Raw genomic sequence first — 19,370 nt, 5'->3', positions numbered from 1 at the left:
TAGCTGTAAACTACATTTGGTTAAGTGGCTGTTCAGGGAGTCAGGGACAAACCCACAGGCAGCTCTCTTTTGGCAAAAAGGATAGTCTGTACACAATATTTCAGCTGTCAAAAATTAGAGTTTAAACATGAAATAAGTGCAAGATACTATAATAAATGGGGAGCCAGACCAAAAACTAACAGGTAAAGTGAAGATAAAATATATGGGACTTAAAAAAAAAATCTTAGGTGCTACTATTCACACACACGGGCTGAAATGAAAAGGAAAATATATACCTAAAATGATGACATGATTGTTTAGACAGGCTGCCTTAAAGAAAATTCTGTTTGACAACTAGAGAAGACAATGGATTTATACAGTGTACAATTTTAATTAAGACTTAATTAGCCCTGTCTGTGGCCAAAAGCAGTAAAAATAATACAGCCCGTATCTGTTAGAACAACTGTACCATCTTGCTAGCAGTGGGTGAGACCTAGGATGATGGTACCAAGACAGGGACGGATCACTTGAGGATTAACTGCTCTGTTCATTCCCTCTGGGGCACCTGGCATTGGCCATTGTTGGAAGGCAGGATACTGGACTAGACGGACCTTTGGTCTAACCCAGTACAGAAGCTCCCTGACTTATGCAAGCATTCCGTTACCAAATGCCTTGCGGAAGTTGAATTTTGCATCAGTCGGGAACGTATCTCCGACAATTACACACACACACGCAAACTTATGGAACTTACGGAACTTTTTCCATAAATCTGGATTTCGGTAAATCAGATTTGTGTAACCCAGGGAGCATCTGTGTGCCCATTCTTATGTAAGACATTTGTATTTCTTTAGTAACTGTCTCCACAGCCCCAATATCTTGTAATTGCTTCAACTCAGTTACTGTACTAGTAAAATTCCGTTCAGATTCAGCTTGTGTATTGGTATGTGCTTTGCTTGTTCTCCTCTTGACCTAATCCTGACCCATACTCATTTCTGTATTCACTTTATGCTTTGAAATGCTGTCACACAAGTGCTAAGCACAGGGCTTTGCTGATACCTGAGCAGCTGCCAATAACATCAGATCCATGACAGGGATCCCATGGGAAGTTTGTCCAAAAAGAGATCCACTTCAATAGATTTTATCTGTCATTGAGTGCCTACAGCACAGCTACTTTATTCACATATATATCAGCTGCAGAAGCTAAGGACTGTATCCTGCAGCTCTTATCCAGTGCTTATACAGGCAAAGCTCTCATTAACCTCAATGGTAGATTTGTTACAGTAAGGACTGCGATATTTGTCCCCAAGTGTCAGTTTCACCTCCTCAATTGTACTGGGGAAAAAGGCACAATAGAGCTGAGAAAACAGTCAGTTCAAGGACTTGAATAAAATACATTTACTTTTGTTTTTGTTTGCCAAACATTCACACATGGAACACAATTTATTTTTATCTATTACTGTCACTAATTTGCACTAACTGCACAGAATTTTTTTTTTACATTTCATCCATAGATACTACTTGGGCTCCATTTTACATGGGAAAGATAAATAAAAGTTTACTCCAGAACATAATTTTTTTCTGTAATTACACCTTCCTGAAAACTTGAAGCAACCTGAGAGAAAATCTAGGAATTCTAGGGACTAGAGTTGAAGGGTTAATTTTTACTGTTAAAGTAGTAGGATCTACTTCTTGGTTTTGGCTGAAACTGTGCTCAGAGGATCCAAAGATGGTGAAGACGAGTTGGCTGGCTGTATGTCATCTTTATACTTTGTGATCCTGGGGCCAACAAGGGGATGGTTCAGTCCCCAAGAGCAATTTAGAGCAGCATTAAGGCTGCTTTAAGTTATGATTAGCTGCAAAAGCACCCAAGGGTCTGTTCTGACACCTGGGGATGGCTGGAATGCTGCATGGCTCTGTCCAAGTCCTTTACACTGAGGACTGAGAGGCAGGATAGCATAGGCTAGCTACACCAGCTGTGTGTCACTGGAGGATTCCTCTGTGTCCAGTAAATTCTTAGCTGGCCACTTAAGCCAACTTTAAAATCTGCTTTTTGCTCTTTCTGCCATCAGTATACTCCAAAGGAAGAATCACAACACCAGAGCAATAGCGTCTGAGTAGGTACAGCAGTGAGCACAGGTCACTTTCTTTGCTTATGTTTTGGAAAGCTGCTGCTACTGACCCATCTTGAAGTACGACTGAGAGTTGCCCCCATCTACTGAAATCTATAAGCCACACACTGGGTATTTCTCATTCCAAAAACTTGCCCTTTTCTGAAAGTGCTATTTTCAATTCTTCACATGGGGAAAAAAAAATCAGTACTATTTCAAAATATTCTTATTTGGTTCCTAGCCATGTTGAATGCCAAAATATAAGAAGGTTCTCTGCACAACCTCTAAATTGATTGCAAATTAGACCATGGTTACTTTTCACTATCATAAATTAAAGACTGCAGTTATTAGCCATTATTTACATCAGTCCTGGGCAGCTGATCATCGTTCATTAGTTAAAATGCACAAACACTTCTAATTTGTAAGGGGCTTTTTAAGCAGATGTATAAAACTAGAATCAACTTGATTCTAAAACTTATTTTAAATCTCCAAAATCCCCTTTTCATGTTTTTGTTTCATTTAGAGCACACTGTAATTCTCACTGATTAATATCACAGATGTTATAAAAACATCCCCATAGTAGCACCCAGTAGATTGATCACAGATGAATTACACAAGTCAAAAATACAACTTCAGGATAAGTGAATTCCGGGATTGCATCTGACTGCCAAGGGCTTCTACAACTATGCCTTATGCACATTAAAAAAAAAATGTGCACGCTGACAGGTATAGTAAAATAAGAAGCCCTGTTAAAAAAAATTTATACTGATGATATTTTAAAAGAATGGATTTAAGGGCCAAATCCTATCTACCAATTTACGTACGTCATTCCCCTTGGAATCATCCATCTATCACTACATAATTTACAATTCCAACAGCCTAATATTTAGCTTTAGATAAAAACACAGAAGCTGCCTGAATGAGAATCAAAGTGCATGTAGTTTCTTGCAAGTAGATGGCAGTAGTTAATGCTTCAAAGGAGGGTAAATAGCATACACACCTACCTAATCATGCAATGCTACAAAATCAATAGAATTTATGGATCTAAGGGAACAATCTGGCCCTAAACAAATACTATGAAGTATCTGCATAATATCTAAATGTCAGCTTTGCTAATGTTTAGACAAACAGGAGTGAAAAGAAAAATAAGTGAGGGCTACAAATGTGCTGCTGCTGGGACAATCAAGATGTTTTTAGATCCCAACCTATGCCCTTCCAAAGGTCTTCAAAGAGGCAATTAGGCAAGTGCTTCAAAATGTAAGATAATTAGCACTTATGTAAGACTACACTCTACTGCCCTGCTGTACTGTTTTTTAAACACCCAGAACTGAGACTGGTTGGACAAAATGCCCAGAACTTTTATTAGTTGCACAAGCACTCAATTCAAATCGGAGTACGTTCAGGCTGCTCAAAACATCTAGTTTACATTGGGCAGCCCAAAGACTAAGCATGATGACATCAACAGGACACGGATTTGATTTTATGAGTACCACAGATATTAGTGAAGCACGGGACACACTTCAGACTACACTATTTGCCATCAGAAGTTTGAAACTTTATCTGCCAGCTGGAAGAGGAGTGAAATAAAGAAAAAAAAGGATAGACACCACACTGTACTAAGTAAATATACTAAAGATAGTAAGGCACTGGGAAGCTCTGAAAGCAATTGCAGATTAGCCCGCAACCTTTAAGACAAGACAACTAAGGTAAATTTTTCAGACTGTACTACAAAATTGTCTGGCATGGATAAACCTGAACTGTTGCTACTGTGCATTATGGCACATGTCCCCTAGCCCTTTTCTTGTGTAATGCAAAACTCCTGAAATAAGAGGAATAAAATGCTAAATTTGGCACGCAGATCAGAAAAAAAAGTTTTCAAGGTTCAAAAAAACCTTATCTTAATCTAGATTACAGTCCTTTTCTTACTGGCCTGGAAAGTCATTTCTGAGTGCTAAATCAAACATGAAAAATATGGGTCTGGAATAAGCATTGCTTTTACTCTTTCAAGCACAGAGTACTTTACACTGGAGACCAGCTCTAAAGCAATTCTTTAGACCAGAGGTTCTCAAACTGTGGGCCATGGACCACCACTGGTCTGCAAGCTCCATTCAAGCAGTCCGCAGACAGTTCCCTCTAAGGTGTGCACCTTGACAGCCGCACATGAGAGAACGAAGGGCCACCCACCTAATTAGTGGAGCCACGCAGGTGTGGCTCCACTAATTAGGTGCCTGGATCCTGGAGAAGATGCACATGTAAGGTGAGGTGGTGGCCTTGGGAGGAATGAGGGTAACTGGGAGGATACAGTGGGGTGAGAAGCAGGGCCGGTGCAACCATTTAGGCGGACTAGACGGTTGCCTAGGGCACCGAGATTTGGGGGCGCCAAAAAGTGCCCCCAATTTTTTTTTAATGGTTGAGCAGCCGCTGCTGCTGGGACAGAGAGGGAGTCTGAGCTGCCGACGGCAGCTGGCAGCCCAGGGTGTCCGCCGAGTCAGGGCGCCGCCGCGGCAGCCCACAGCCCAGGATGTCCCCCAGGTCAGGGCGCCGCCGCGGCAGCCCGCAGCCCACGGGATCCCCCCGGTCAGGGCGCCGTTGCCGGCAGCCCTGGGCTTCCTCTGGGTCAGAGCGCCAGCAGGGCCGCCCAGAGAGGGGGGCAAGAGGGGCAATTTGCCCCAGGCCCCACAGGGGCCCCCACGAGAGTTTTTCGAGGCCCCTGGAGCAGGGTCCTTCACTCGCTTCAGGAGCCCTGGAAAACTCTCGCAGGGCCCTGGCCCCTCGAGCTTCTTCTGCTCTCAGTCCTTGCTGGCGGGGGGTCCTTCCGCTCTGGCGTGGAAGGACCCCCTGCCGGTGAATTATCGCCGAAGTGGGACCCACTGCCGACATGCAGCCCGGTGTTTGGTGGTAATTCAGCGGCGAGGGGCCCTTCCGCTCTGGGACCAGTTGCCGAAGTGCTCCGGAGACCCGCGGCAGGGGCCCTCCACCACAGAATTACCGCTGAAGACCCGGCTGCACTTCGACAGCTGGTCCTGCTTCAGCGGCAATTCGGTGGTGGGGGGCCCCCGCGGCGGGTCTCCGGGGCACTTCGGCGGCAGGTCCCAGAGCGGAAGGACCCCCGCCGCCAAATTACAGCCAAAGCAGGGGCCCCCCACCGCCGAAGATCCAAGGCCCCCGGAATCCTCTGGGCCTCCCTGGCGCGCCGCTGGCAACCCAGGGAGGTCCCCTGGGTCAGCACGCTGCTGCCGGCAGCCGCCAGCCCAGGGGTTCCACTGCGCAGTCCTGCTTGGAGAGGATGCAGAGCAGAGGTGAGCTGGGGTGGGGAGGTCCCACAGGGCTCCTCAGGCCAGGGGATGGGAAGCTGCCACGGGGGCGGGCAGCACACTTCGGGGGGTGGCGGGGAGCTGCTGCAGGGCTGGGGGGGAGTGCAAAGTGGAAGTTTCGCCTAGGGCGCGAAACTTCCTTGCACCGGCCCTGGTGAGAAGAGGGGGTGGGAGCAATTTGGGACATGCAGGGAGAGACAGCCCTCCTTCCCAGCCCCATCTCAGGAAGCTGCTGCAGTTGGAGGAGAGAGGAAGAGAGAGACACACCCCCTCCTTCCCAGCCCAGGGTTTTCACAGGCAGGGGAGGGAGGGCACAAACATCGCATTAGAAAGGTAAGACTAGTGATATTAAAATTTGAGTCGTGTGCTTTTATTTGCAGAACAAAACACTTTTTTTTTCTTTTTTAATATAGTGCTTTTATCCAAAGTGCTTTACAATAGTTAGCTAACGGTACAAACAACATTTGGAAAGATCATTAAGTGGTCCGCCGAGACCCTCAGCAGGAAACTACAATTTTTCGAGACAAAAAACAGTATTTAGCTTTATTTTTTTAACCAAACACTTATAAGTGGAGAGTTTACTTAAGTTTATTTTATTATCTCTGCTACGACTATAATAATCTACCTTCATAACTACTCATGCAGGAAACCCATAAGGATACTTGTGTTCTTCAGGTGCAATTAGATAAAAAATATAGTTTAGGGATTGGGAGAGGGAGTGTGATGTTTAAAAAGGAATTTTTGTTGTATTTTGAGAGATTAAGGATAAAATTTTCAAAAGCACCTAAGTTATTTAGAACCAGATTTTTACAGATTTTTGGGTCAGAGATGCAGATAGGTGCCTAGTGAAATTTTCAAAAGCCCCTAAGTACCTAACTGCCACTGAAATGAATTCACCTGGCAAAGCTTCAGATTAAAACATATCCACGGCCAAAGCCAATCTACTATTTATAAAATGCCAGTATATCATGTGATTTCTCCCCACTCCTTTCCTTTTTTTATTACCTCGGTTGCAAGTAAAAGAGAAAAATGAGAAATAACTTGGGAAAGGAAATCTTTTAAAAATGTTTATCTTGTCATTGCATATCATTTGCACAGTACATAACCATGCAAAGATTTACATTACCATGATATAAACACATCACCATATTACACTATGCCTAGGAAAATAAAATTAACATGGTAAAATTAATAGCATGGCAGGATTACTCCTGCCTTTCTAAGAAAACTCACCGTATTTATTTATAAAGCAGCAAAAACAATGTCATTATAATGGTCTTATTATGGGTCTTTTCGGGAAAGTTTCAGAGCTAAGGTAACATCAAATTAGGTTTCAGAGAACCATATACATTAATGGCTAGCTTGTACCTGGATGCACAGAAAGCCTGTCACCACTTTTCTTCTTGCAGAGGCCTGGCATAATCTTTGTCCTTGCATTCTTGAAATGCTCAGAAAGCCGTGCCCGCAACTCAATAGGTGATAAAGAGCACAGCAGTGCTGCACAGTTCACCGGCCAGAGAAGTTGGACCGGCATGCTACACTTAACTGATTCCGTACAGAAGTGTACTTGACACCTCCACCACATGCATTCCTGGAAACATTATGCTTGCACAATGGTTCTGGCAGTTGCTGCCAGCATGCAGGCCATTTTCACATCCCTCATCAATGAAGGCAGTGATTTGGGGGCTGGCTTACAGATTTTTTGTGCATCTATAATTACACTGAGTTAGAAATGACACAGTTAAAGAGGTAAAATTGCCTAGTGTGGACACAGTTAATCCAGAATTAAGGGTGCATCCGTCAGTTTGGTTTAGTCTCATGTATGTAGAGTCACAATCTAATGCTAAAATACAATAATATTATTTATATCTCGTGTATTCCATATTATAATTTACTAGTTGATAAAACACACCTAATTTTAAATTTTTTTAATGTTATAATCTACCAGTTTGCCACCTACCACTCTTCTACTATCTGACACTAGCACCAAATACTGAGGCCTGGTCTACACTAATGCGTTAGGCCAACGTAAGGCAGCTTACCTTGACCTAATTATGTTAGCGTACATACTACAGCCTTGCTCCTGCCTATATAAGTTCCCTACTACACTGACATTATAACTCCACCTCCACGAGAGGCATAGGGCTTATATTGGTGTCGTTAGGGTGACACAGTGCCCCTGCGGACACTGCTCTATTGGCTGTCATTGTCAATTTCACAGCTCTAAAGAAAGCTGTCTCCTGGTTCCTCAGCCAGGCTGCCAACCAGGCTCCGGGCTCAGGCTGCCACCCAGGTTCCCCACAGGGAGCCATGCTCCACTCCAGGATCCTGGCTCCCTACTCTGACCGGGCTGTTGCCTAGGCTCTCAGTTCCCTTCCAGGAACAGGGTATCTGCACTGGGCTTCTCAGCACCCCCCACCAGGGAGGGGACAGCTGCACTGGGCTTCTCCACTCCCCACTGGGAACGGGGCAGCCACCCGGGCTTTCAGCTCCCTGTTCCCAACTGAGAGCATAGCTGCACCTGTGGGGAAACTCAGTGCCTGGACTCCAGTCAGCTGCAGTGTTCGGAGCCAAGCTCAACTCCCAGTGAGGAGCAGGGAGCTAAGAAGCCTGGTGCAGCTGCCCTGATCCCAGTGGTGGGCTGCATGTGCCTGTCACTCTTAAGTCAGTGGAAGCGCTCCTGGTGAGGATGCATACTGAAGAACGGCAGTATGGATATGACCATGCAGTGGCTGTAAGCCAACCTAAATGTAGGTCAACTTAAGTTTACAGTGAAGACACTTAGTCTCATTTAAAAATCAAGAAATATTAATGTTTATCTTGATAAACATTTCCTTTTAAGAGTACACTGTCATCAGCTTAAGCCAGTGCTGCATTCTTAATATTTACTCTCAGAGATTTTTTTGTTTTGTTTTTTTGTTTTGTTTTTTAAACACAAACCCCAATTTCACTGAGTTAATGTATTCTGCGTTTGTTTTTTTAAGGTTTTAGAAGTACTATACCTGTTGAAATACTTGCCGTTAAAAAAGGAAACTAAGAGGAAGAGATTTAGTGTGAAGGGTTAGAAACAATAGCTTAGCCCTGTTAGGCTGTTGCATTTGTGAGCAAATATTTCATAAGAACAATGACAACTCTAATAAATTGATGACACTTCCTAAAGTGACCAAGTGATAATATTGTTCCAGAATAGAGGACCACTGAGCATTCTATTGTATGTATTAACATGACAAACTGCATCATGTTGGCACCAGGAAGGAACAGGTCTGAAATCCCGTTCCCACTGACTTCAATGAACCTGTTTTACCCAAGTTAAACGTATTTTTGTGCAAGCTATCTATAAAAGCCTGAGAGAGGAAAATGCTTTCTAAAAAAAGGGGGGCAAGAGGGCCAAACTGAGCTTTCAGCTACACCAATGTAAAACTCAGTGGAGTTACTCCACATTTACTAGGGAGGAACAGAGTACAATTTGCCCCAAATACACAATAGGAAAGCAACTGGTAAGGTTGGAAGGAGCTCACCTTGCGTGGGGGTGGTCCATGGTCATCCAAGTAAGTGGAATTTCCTGGGGGGGAAAGAAACAAAAATAAAAATTATGCAATGTAATTTCAAACCCACAAAAATAACTTAGTGCTATCTTATGAGAATTAGCCTCTCTCTCAATATTTCTGTTTTGCCACTGGAACCAAGTCAAACAAAAACTCTCTCGCTACATTTTTCTTTTTTTTAAACCTGGGGTGATTCGGCTCATCCACATTTTTGACAGCCAGTTACATAAATGTTAGCGTTTTAGTACAAAACTAAGTGGTCCAGATGTCTGAAATGGGACAATGATGACACCTTTAATTATTCACACTATTAAAAATACAGTCTACATATATAAGGACAGAGCTGTAAATTATAATTCACAAATCTCAGTAGACAATTTAATTTTAAAAACAAAAATATAACATTCTGGGATTGACTCCTAGATATTGGTCAGATTAAGTTGACGAACATGGTGTGATACCCAGACTAGACTTTCTGCATTTTCCTATACTGGATTCCCTCCCACTGACCTGTGATTTATTTTCTGTCTCAGAAGATTCAGAAAGTATGAATAAACAACACTATTATATCTGCCATCCCAACTTGCTCTCCTTTCTTCGGCCAAAGAAAAAGTCTGTGATTCTCAAGTGCTTTCCTGTAGGTTAGTCCAATATAAAACACTCACAACGTCAGGATTTTTTCTATATATCAAACAGAACCTTTCCGAATATACCCATCAGAGGGCAAAAGGCTCTCAGCAGTTCTGGCAGTCTCCATCAGACCGATGGCTGCATTCAAACATCTTGTCATCTGAGTCATCTCCAAGCCCAAGACAATAAGAAAATCCCTTTGTCCCTATACCAATAGACTAGGTGGTATGAGGATAAAATTCATTAATGTTTATGATGCACTAAGATACCACAATGATGGGGTCCACACAAGTACCGCGAGAGAAAAAGTTCCTTACAAATGAGATCCACTGATAAGTCAGTCTCTGGATCCCTGGATTGTTCAGTGCTGCAGCGGCAACACACAATGTCTTTGGGAGGAAGAAGTGCCTCATGCAGCTCGCAATGAAATGTCTGGAGTCAAAAAAAAACTATAATCTAAGGTTCAACATCATGTAAAACCTACTCCAAATCCAAAGATTTTTTTTTTCACAATTTCCTTGGTCTGGCATGAGAGTCCAGAGATGCAGAAGCCTCAACATTTTTATTTCAATGAATTGGCTCTAAACAACAGACATTTTTCAATTCAAGTCTCCCTCATATGTCCTTAATGCAAAATCAAAAGCTCATCTTCTTACTATTCTAATATAATAGTACCTTCTCCTTGTGGGACTAATTAATTGCCAATTGTTATTTTCTGGTTCAGAATGCTCCACTCTCACTCCACATCTAATATTGTATTCCACTCCTAAGATTCTGATTACCTGAAAAGTAATTCAATTCACAGATAATTGAAAGGAGTCCTATATGGTCCTTTGATAAAATGGTTCTTCTATAGGCAAAGCCTCTGATAAAACATGTTTGATGGGGAAGATCAGCAGTTCAGACAAAAAAAATATTACTATATAGAGTTTGTCAAAGCCAAGACATTATGCTAATGCCATTCTTTCCAGCACTAGCCATAGGCTATGTTTCCCTATGATCCAACTGTCTGTACACATCAGTTTTCCTTAACAATGAAGAGTTTGTATGAAGTAGCTAAATGTATCCAGCAACCCACCCCGTAATGAATGAAGCCAAGAGAATGACGTTATTAATGCAAAAATGGCTTTTAATATTTTTCTTGAAAATAAGAGTAAGTTGTCTTTCTTGTCCTGTGTTAAGCACAGACCTTTATTAGGCAATACAGAAAATTTTGCAATAAACACATTAAAATTTGTACATAATATCTGAAAAGTAGCAACTCACTAAAAAGTATGATTTGTAATGGGTCTTTTTGAAAATATTACATCTTATTGAAAAAAAGGTATGTTTAAGCCTGTCTATGCACATTCACACTCATACACACCACTGTAGTTATTCTAGGCATTTGAGTTTACCAAAATTAAAAGAACATTAATTACAGTTTTAGCAAACAGCGGTCATGGTTAATTTTGCTGAAAAAAAGGATCTGAATTACTGCTGTTTTCTTTGCCTCAAGTTTCTAAGCAGATCAGTACATTCATACTACATACAATAGTTTACAGTATGTTCCTTACAAAAGGCTAAACTCAAAAGTATGAGCTAATACCTTAAAAGGAGAAAATCTTTTTGAAATGTACATTACAATTGAATATGGTCAAATTATCAACATCTCACCTTTCTATACCACCTTTTTCTGTATGTTGCATTTTCCTCACTTTGTTTTCTTGAAACCAATCTTTCAGTGTTTGAGCAACTAGAATTATCTTCATATCTGGCTTGGCATAGGTATTTTATCTGCTTGATTTCTGTTTTTAAACCAATTTTCAATTTTAGCAGCCTCATTTGGTTGCTACTACACACATTTAAAAGTAATAAGTCAAATTCTGAGTGGATGTAAACAGATTCATTTACCACGTAAGTCTCTGCACAAAATTCAACAGTGAAAAGTGGTGATATAAACTTGTGATGAGACCAATATAAGTGGTGAAAGTTTAAATAGGATTGATTTGGAATCCAATGAGGGTAACTTGCACAAACCAAAAAGGGGGCAAAGAGGGTGGGTCACCAGCAGGGAAAATTAAATTCCACCCTGAAGTTAGATATCTTTTCCTGCTACATTTCATTCTTCTGCCCCTTTGGCATGTAAGTTGGAGTTATTTTGAACATGTATGGAATGACAAATCAGTGCACTAATATGAATCCTATTTTTTCAGTGTAGCAAGTTTTTTTGCTAAACAGATGAAAGCTTTTGCCAAATGGTTAATATGCTACCCAGAGTGTAACAAAAAAAAAACAAAAAAGCAACCCCCCCCCCAAAATCAGCAGATCCAAGAACATAGGATATTGACAGGAGAGAGCATGCTCTATGGCAGGGGTTCTCAAACTTCATTGCACCCTGACTCCCCTTCTGACAAGAAAAAATTACTAAATGACGCTGGGTGGAGGGACTGAAGTCTGAGCCCTGCCACCCTGTGAGAAGGAGGCAAAGTCAAAGCCCATGGGTTTCAGCTCCACAGAGGAGGGCCTGTAACCCAAGGTACGCCATCCAGCGCTGAAGTTGGCCTCAGGCAGCAGGGCTCAGGCTTTGGCCCTCGTGGGCCCCAGCAAGTCTAATACCAGCTTTGGCAACCCCATTAAAAAGAGATCGGAACCCTGTTTGGGGCCCAATCTACACTGTGAGAACTGATGCTCTATGGCATGCTCCCCACTTCCTTCAATCCTGTTGAAGTCCTTTTGCAAATATTCTCACTGATCACATCACAGGATCAAACCCTAAATTCATATGATGCAAAGCCAATCTGAGAAACAGCAATACTGGGAAATAAATCTGCAGGAAGTTTCATATAGCAAGTTGAAAACCTGGTAAGAATGAAGAAGGTCTTCTAGTACAGCAGAACAGGTCATGGAAGGAAAACCGGGAATAGAACCTCGAAGACATCTACAAAACACATGGAGGTCTTGCATGTAGGAAAAAGGCTCCACTTTCACCTCAACATGGCCTCTAACAAAATATATATATGTGAAAGTTTCAATAAAGACATATCAAGAAAAGGCATTCTATTAACCATTTCCTACTATTAGAAGTTAAAAGAGCTGAAAGAGAAAGACACAGACTCAGATTTTCAGGCCAGAAGGGACTATCATGATCATCTAGTCTGAAAGAAAGACGTGTCGTAAAAGTGAACGGCTCATTAGTAGGGCACTATATCGTAAACACTACAGTCACTATGTTGATAAGACAGAATAGGTTTCTCTGTATAGCATGCTTACATGGAGCAGAGAACAACAAATGTATTATTCTGTGTTTATACAGTATAGCACCAGGAACACTTAGAACATTGTACTAGCATATGAGAATGAGCATGCCATCACTGTAAATATCAATAAGAAAAGACAGTACTTTCTGAGGTGGCTGTGGTATGATAATGGAAGGTACATTAATCTGTTTGCATTGAAATCTGGGTCCATCGCCCTGGAGTAACCCATTTCATGTAGTAACTGAAATTATTCCTCCCCGCCTTTTTTATGTTTTTAATAAAGAAAAGTTAAAGACGCAGTTGATCCTAATTGTCCTGAAAATGTCATCAGATAGTTCTTTAGCATATTTATTCTTAAAAAACATGGTTTCCTAGATAAGCCAATAACAGTCTTCTTCCTCCTTTAATATTATGAAAATTTTGATCACTTAAAAAAGGAATCAGTTTTCAGACTAATATCCACTTGAACTACATCAATACTCAATACCATGTTTGCACGGACTGAACATATATATTCTGAATTCTTAGGGTACGTCCACACTACCCGCCGATCGATCTATCGGGGATCGATTTATCATTTCTCATCTAGATGTGATAAATCAATCCCCAAATGCACTCCCCGTCAACTCCAGAACTCTACCAGTGAGAGAGGTGGAAGCAGAGTCGACCCCGTGCTGTAAGGACGGGAGGTAAGTCCATCTAAGATACATCAACTTCAGTTACACTATTCTTATAGCTGAAGTTGCGCATCTTAGATCGATCTGCCCCCCAGTGTAGACCAGGGGTTAGTTTTTTGAAGAAAAGAAAGATTCAGGTATAGAATGAAAGATGATTAATGTCTTACGGTGGTCTGGTTTCTTAGATAATTTGTAATCTTTAACATGTAGTGAGTCAGATATATACAAGGTCTTTGTGAGAACCTGGTGGTTAAATCTTTTTTTTCTTGGAATCAAAGACATGGGAAGTTTCTCAATCAAGGACAAGCAGACCAAATTTAAACAAAGAAGGTGGTTTGGTAACCAGATCAAGGCAGTTTTTTCTATAGCCAATTCAAAACTAAATAAGAGAAGAAAAATTACAAAATCAGAAAGAAAGGCATTTTTGGTATTGGGGAATATGGGAGAGGTGAGGTGGAAATACATATGCACATTATGAGGATCAGTTGCTTGCACCCAGGGAGTAATTACAATGGGATAGTTCTACATGAACAGATTAGAGATCAGGCAGAAAGAACAGAATTAAGAGCTGCAGGGAGAAAACATTAGGTTTAGGAAGGAGGAGAAAGGAGAGGACCACGCAGAGCTCTTAAAGCTTCCCTTGAATAAGATTTTGCTTGGTGAGGATCAGAAGTTCTATATCTCAGCTGCCACGTTTTCTGCAACCCTCCTTTCCAAGAAGCCTAACTTCCACTGGATTTTAATTGTATTTGGGTGTCTGGGATCAGTTCTTGGCCCTACATTATTTAACAGTTTTAATCAAGACCCAGAAGAAAACATAAAATCATCACTGATAAAATTTGCAGATGACCCAAAAATTGGGGAGTGGTAAATAATGAAGAGGACAGGTTACTGATCCTGAGCAATCTAGATCACTTGCTAAGCTGGGCACAAACAAACAATATTTTTAATACAACCAGCTGTAAATGTATACATCTAGAAAAAAAAGGATGTAGGCCACACTTACAAGATAGGGGGGATTCTCTCCTGTAAGCAGTGATTCTCAAAAAGACTTGGGGGAGTGGATAATCATCTGGATGTGCACTCCCAAGGCAACATTGTGGCCAAAAGCGTTAATGCGGTCCTGGGATACAAAAACAGGAGAATACTAAGTGGGAGTTGGAAGAGTATTTTACTTCTGTATTTGACACAAGAGTGACCACTGTTGGAACAATGTGTTCAGTTCTGGGGTCCACACTTCTAGAAGGATACTGATAAGAGCCACAAGAGTCTCCAATTTATCTGAACAATGATAAAAGGATTGGAAAACATACCTTACAGTGCAGGGGTGGGCAAATTTTTTGGCCTGAGAACCACATCTGGGTATGGAAATAGTATGGCAGGCCATGAATGCTCACAAAATTGAGGGTTTGGGTGCAGGAGGGGATGAGGGCTCTGGCTGGGGGTGCGGGTTTCAGGGTGGGACCAGAAATGAGGGTCAGGGTACAGGGCTGGGACTCTGGGCTGGGGCAGAGGGTTGGGACTCCGTCTGGGGGTGCAGGCTCTGGGGTGGGGCCGGGACCAAAGGGTTTGGATGGTGGGAGGGGGATCAGAGCTGCACCAGTGGGAATAGAGGGAACTTTCTCAGAAAAAAGGCATGTGTAGACAAAGCCCCAGTAACCAGTCAGTGCTGTAACAAGACTCACATTATACCCCAATCTTGCATCTGTCCTGTATGAAAAGCTACATAACCATTATTGCTCTCTTCATTAAAGATCTTAATGAGGTGATAGATTTATACTGGAGTGACACACACCAGCACAGTAGCGGTATTCCGTATTTGACACCCTGAAGTGGAATTTAATTCTTTGTTTTCCTTTAAAAAAAACAACACTATTTGCTATATTTTATTTGTACGGCTTTTTTTTTTAAATTTCTCAATCTCAAGAAGAAAAATCCATTATAGGGCATCATTCATTCCACACCAATGAATACAGGATTGTACACTGAAAGGAAAGAAAGACGGGACATGGAAGAGATTACTTGGGCAATTTCATTTTCTTGTAAAATGAAGTCTGGGAACTTTCAATTTAACCTGTTATAAATAATTTAGCTCAGGCTTACTATAAATGGAATAAAGCACTAATCTCCCAGAAATGCACAGTACTATCAATTTGGCAAGCTCTCTCACTGGTCATTCTGCAGCAACAGCACGTATAAAAAAACACAATACTATCTGGACTAGTATCTAATAAGAAAGTACAAAGGATTTACATATCCGCAGCTTACATATAATGTAGAAGTCCAAATTTAAGAGGAAAATGTTTAGACTAAAAAATTCATTATGCATAAAAATAAAACCAAAACATTATCTTTTTATTATCTATTATAATTATCTTAATAGACTCCAATTTAAGAGTTTAACTGTTCACTGGATCAATCTATAGTTTTTTGGGGAAGGTGTCTCTCTTTGTAAATTCCCATTATAGACAAGGCCTTCATTGATTAGTTTTTATAAAGAATCAATTCAAAAAGTGAATGGGATAATTATAATTACTAATGGATGAACCTCGGCACTTTGAATGGTTCAGTTCAGATAAGAAGCCAAAAGTTCTGAGATCTAGCCAAAGTTTATACAAATTATACAAACTGTAACAAAAACTAGGCTGAAAATATCACAGGAATAGGCTTGTCTGCAAGATTGCTGGTACTACTTACCGTACTTCTATTAGTTTGACCATGCATAGCTGTTTTAGCAGTATTTCAGCATTTCTTCAAATCTCATTTGGGATCTGGAAATGCCATGGTATACAAAAAAGGAAAAGTAAAGGCTAAAATAGTTCAAGTTCTGGTCCAAGGCTTTTGTTGTGTTGTTTTCACTAATGCTGTCAACGAACTAAATAGTGCATATATGTACCACTGCCCTCTGCAGGATAGAGTCATAGTTACTCTACTGTGTGTCATGAGCCCTATCCTGCTGAATGTGAAAAGAGATTCTACTTTACAGCCAATGATAAATGTCTATGCTTTTGTAACACAAACAGCAGAGTTCTAATCTTCTAATTCCACATTATGTATAAAAACATTTTTGCCGGCCAAATTCAAGAGAACATAAGTGAGACAGAGAAAGAAGAGAGAGAGGAAAAAAACAGACAAGTATGCCATATACAATCCTCATATGACTCAATAAAATATTGATGGCTTATCTATTAAAACCTTAGAGATGCAACAGGCTGCCTGAAGCATGGCATTGGGATGAGACAGAAAATCATATATAGATGCATATTGACTCAAACATAATGAAATCTAGATTATATTTTAGGACAAATTGCTTAACGAAGAAAAATATATTGGCCTACAGAAATTGTGTGCAAAGCTGGCTCGGCTAAGTATAAATAAGTGTTGGCAGTGCAATAACTAATGGTTCTGCTCAGATTCAAAGTGTGAGATTGCTGGATGGTCTGTTCTTATTTTACTCAAACCTGCTTGCCTATCCCTAATTATAACAACCTGGAATAAATGATGTTCTGAATGTGTGCTTCTTACACACATCATTTTCTTAAATTTGAGTCAGGCTGCCAGCAGAGAAGCTACCATCCTTTGCATGCTAATGAAAAAATGATTAAAGGTACGTGAGCCTTGAAAAAGAGAAGCAAAAGGGGTATTGCCATAGAAAAACAGAAGTGAAAACTGCAAGGAACTACCACCTAATATTTGTGCTCATTTAGAAATTTTGGCTAGCCACATTGACTTCTAGGAATTGTTTTATTATTTAATGAGCAGATGTGACTCTGGGGAAAAGAACATTTGATGTAAGGACAAAAGTAATCACAGGTTACAGCCTTCCAGTCACATGGACTTCAAAAGCTAACTAAATGCAAGTGAGAAAGGTCTGCAGTTACACAGAGACCCCCTTCTGGGACAGATAATCAGGACTGAGGGTTGGCAGAGGGATAATGCTTCTGTTGTGAGAGAAACAACTTTTCTTTCATGCTGTTGGCAATTTCACTATTCTGTAGCTAACCTTAGTGTTATTTTAATGGTTGTCATAGATATGTAAATATTTGTTTTTGTACTTATCCTTTATTTAATTACTTTTTACTTCTGTACAATTGCCAACAAACCATTTAAATCAAACTAATATTGTGCACAAAAATCTGGACAATTCTGAAGACTTGTTTGATGTCAGCATTAAAACAATGTAATCTTTTGAAAACCTCAATTTAAATTGCAGCAAGGGAGATTTCAGTTAGACATTAGGAAAAACTTCCCAACTGTAAGAACAGTTAAGCACTGGAACAAATTACCATGGGAGGCTGTGCAATCTCCACCAGTGGAGGTTTTAAAAAACAAAGTTAGACAAACACCTGTCAGGGATGGTCTAGATAATACTTAGACCTGTCTCAATGCAGGGGACTGGACTACATGATGCATCGAGGTCACTTCCAGTCCTACAATTCTATGATCTTTTCTAAAATGTGGTACTCAGAATTAGACACAATCCTCCAACTGGAGCCCCACCAATGCGAAGAACAAGACAATTACATATGACACTCCTGTTAACAGACTCCAGAATATTAGCCTTTTTCTCAACTGCACCACTATGCTGATTCATATTCAATTTGTGATCCTCTGTAAATCCCAAATCCTTCTCACTAACACCTAGCCAGTTACTCCCCAGTTTGTAGTTGTGCATCTGATTTTTCCATCTGAAGTGTAGTACTTGCTACTTGTCTTTACTGAATTTCATTTTACTGATTTCAGACCAATTCTCCCAATTTGTTAACATTATTTTGAATTCTAATTCTGCCCTCAAAAGTGCTTGCAACCCCTCCCAGCCGGTGTCATCTACACATTTTATGAATATACTCTCCACTCCATTATCCAAGTCCTTAATGAAAATATTGAATAGTACAAGATCCAGAACTGACCTCTGTGGGACCCCAGTAGATACACCCTTCCAGCTGATATCTACTCCCTGAGTATGGTCTTTCAACCAGTTATGCACCCACTTGATAGTAATATAATCAAGGCCACATTTCCATAGTTCGTTTATGGGAATATCATGTGGGACAGCGTTAAAAGCCTTACTAAAATCAAGAGATACCATGTCTACCACTTTCTCTCCATCCACTAGGCTAGTAACTCTATGAAATAAGGAAAGTAGGTTGATTTGGCACAATTTGATCTTGACATTCCTTAAAACCCTATTATCTTCTAAATGCTTACAAATTGATAATTTACTAACAAATTAGTAAACAAAGCTGAGTGGTCTGTAATTCCCTGGGTCCTTGTTTGTTGCCCATCTTAAAGATATATACTATACTATGTTTGCTTTTCTTCATTCTGTGATCTCACTCGTCCTCCACCATGAGTTCTTGAAGATAAATGCAAACGGGTTCCAAGATTACCTCAGATAATTCGTTAGGGGACCCCAGGATGAATTTTGTCAGCCCCTGCTGAATTGAGTATACCTAATTTATCTAAATATTCTCTAATCTATTCTTTCCCTAATTTTGCTTGCATTCCTTCCTTCTTATTGCTAATATTAATTGTGTTGAGTATTTGGTCACCATTATCATTTTTACTGAAGACTGAAGCAAAATAGGCACTAAATAACTCAGCCATCTTGATATCAGTTATTAGTTCTCCTTTCCCACTTCTCTTGAATCTGCAGCAAAGTCCTGCTGAATGTGTGACATTACAACCATTATTGTGGCAACTGAGCAATACCACAAGCACAGGATTATGAATTCACTGAAGGATCAAGGAGAAGCTGGGAGAAAGCATTTACTTAGTAATAAAGGAAACAGACGTATTGCTCAAGTAATACATTTTTTTACACATTCTGTTTCTCCTTATTTGTTTTATACTGTGGAAGTCTCTCTTTAAAGGTCAT

At 40.6% G+C, this 19,370-nt stretch overlaps 1 protein-coding gene across 1 annotated transcript in view; it reads right to left on the bottom strand.

The window, feature by feature from the left end:
* Window positions 1–19,370, bottom strand: part of UST (uronyl 2-sulfotransferase) — a 303,668-nt gene that overhangs the window by 188,051 nt on the left and 96,247 nt on the right. Inside the window, exon 2 of the mRNA XM_030556533.1 lies at window positions 8,920–8,963. Coding sequence (XP_030412393.1) covers window positions 8,920–8,963 — 44 coding nt within the window. The remainder of the gene's footprint in view (window positions 1–8,919; window positions 8,964–19,370) is intronic.

The sequence above is a fragment of the Gopherus evgoodei genome, chromosome 3 (genome assembly GCF_007399415.2).
Source record: "Gopherus evgoodei ecotype Sinaloan lineage chromosome 3, rGopEvg1_v1.p, whole genome shotgun sequence".
Taxonomy (NCBI): Eukaryota; Metazoa; Chordata; order Testudines; family Testudinidae; genus Gopherus; species Gopherus evgoodei.
The sequence above is the reverse complement of the archived record's forward strand: the minus strand, read 5'-3'. Positions and strand labels throughout refer to the sequence as shown.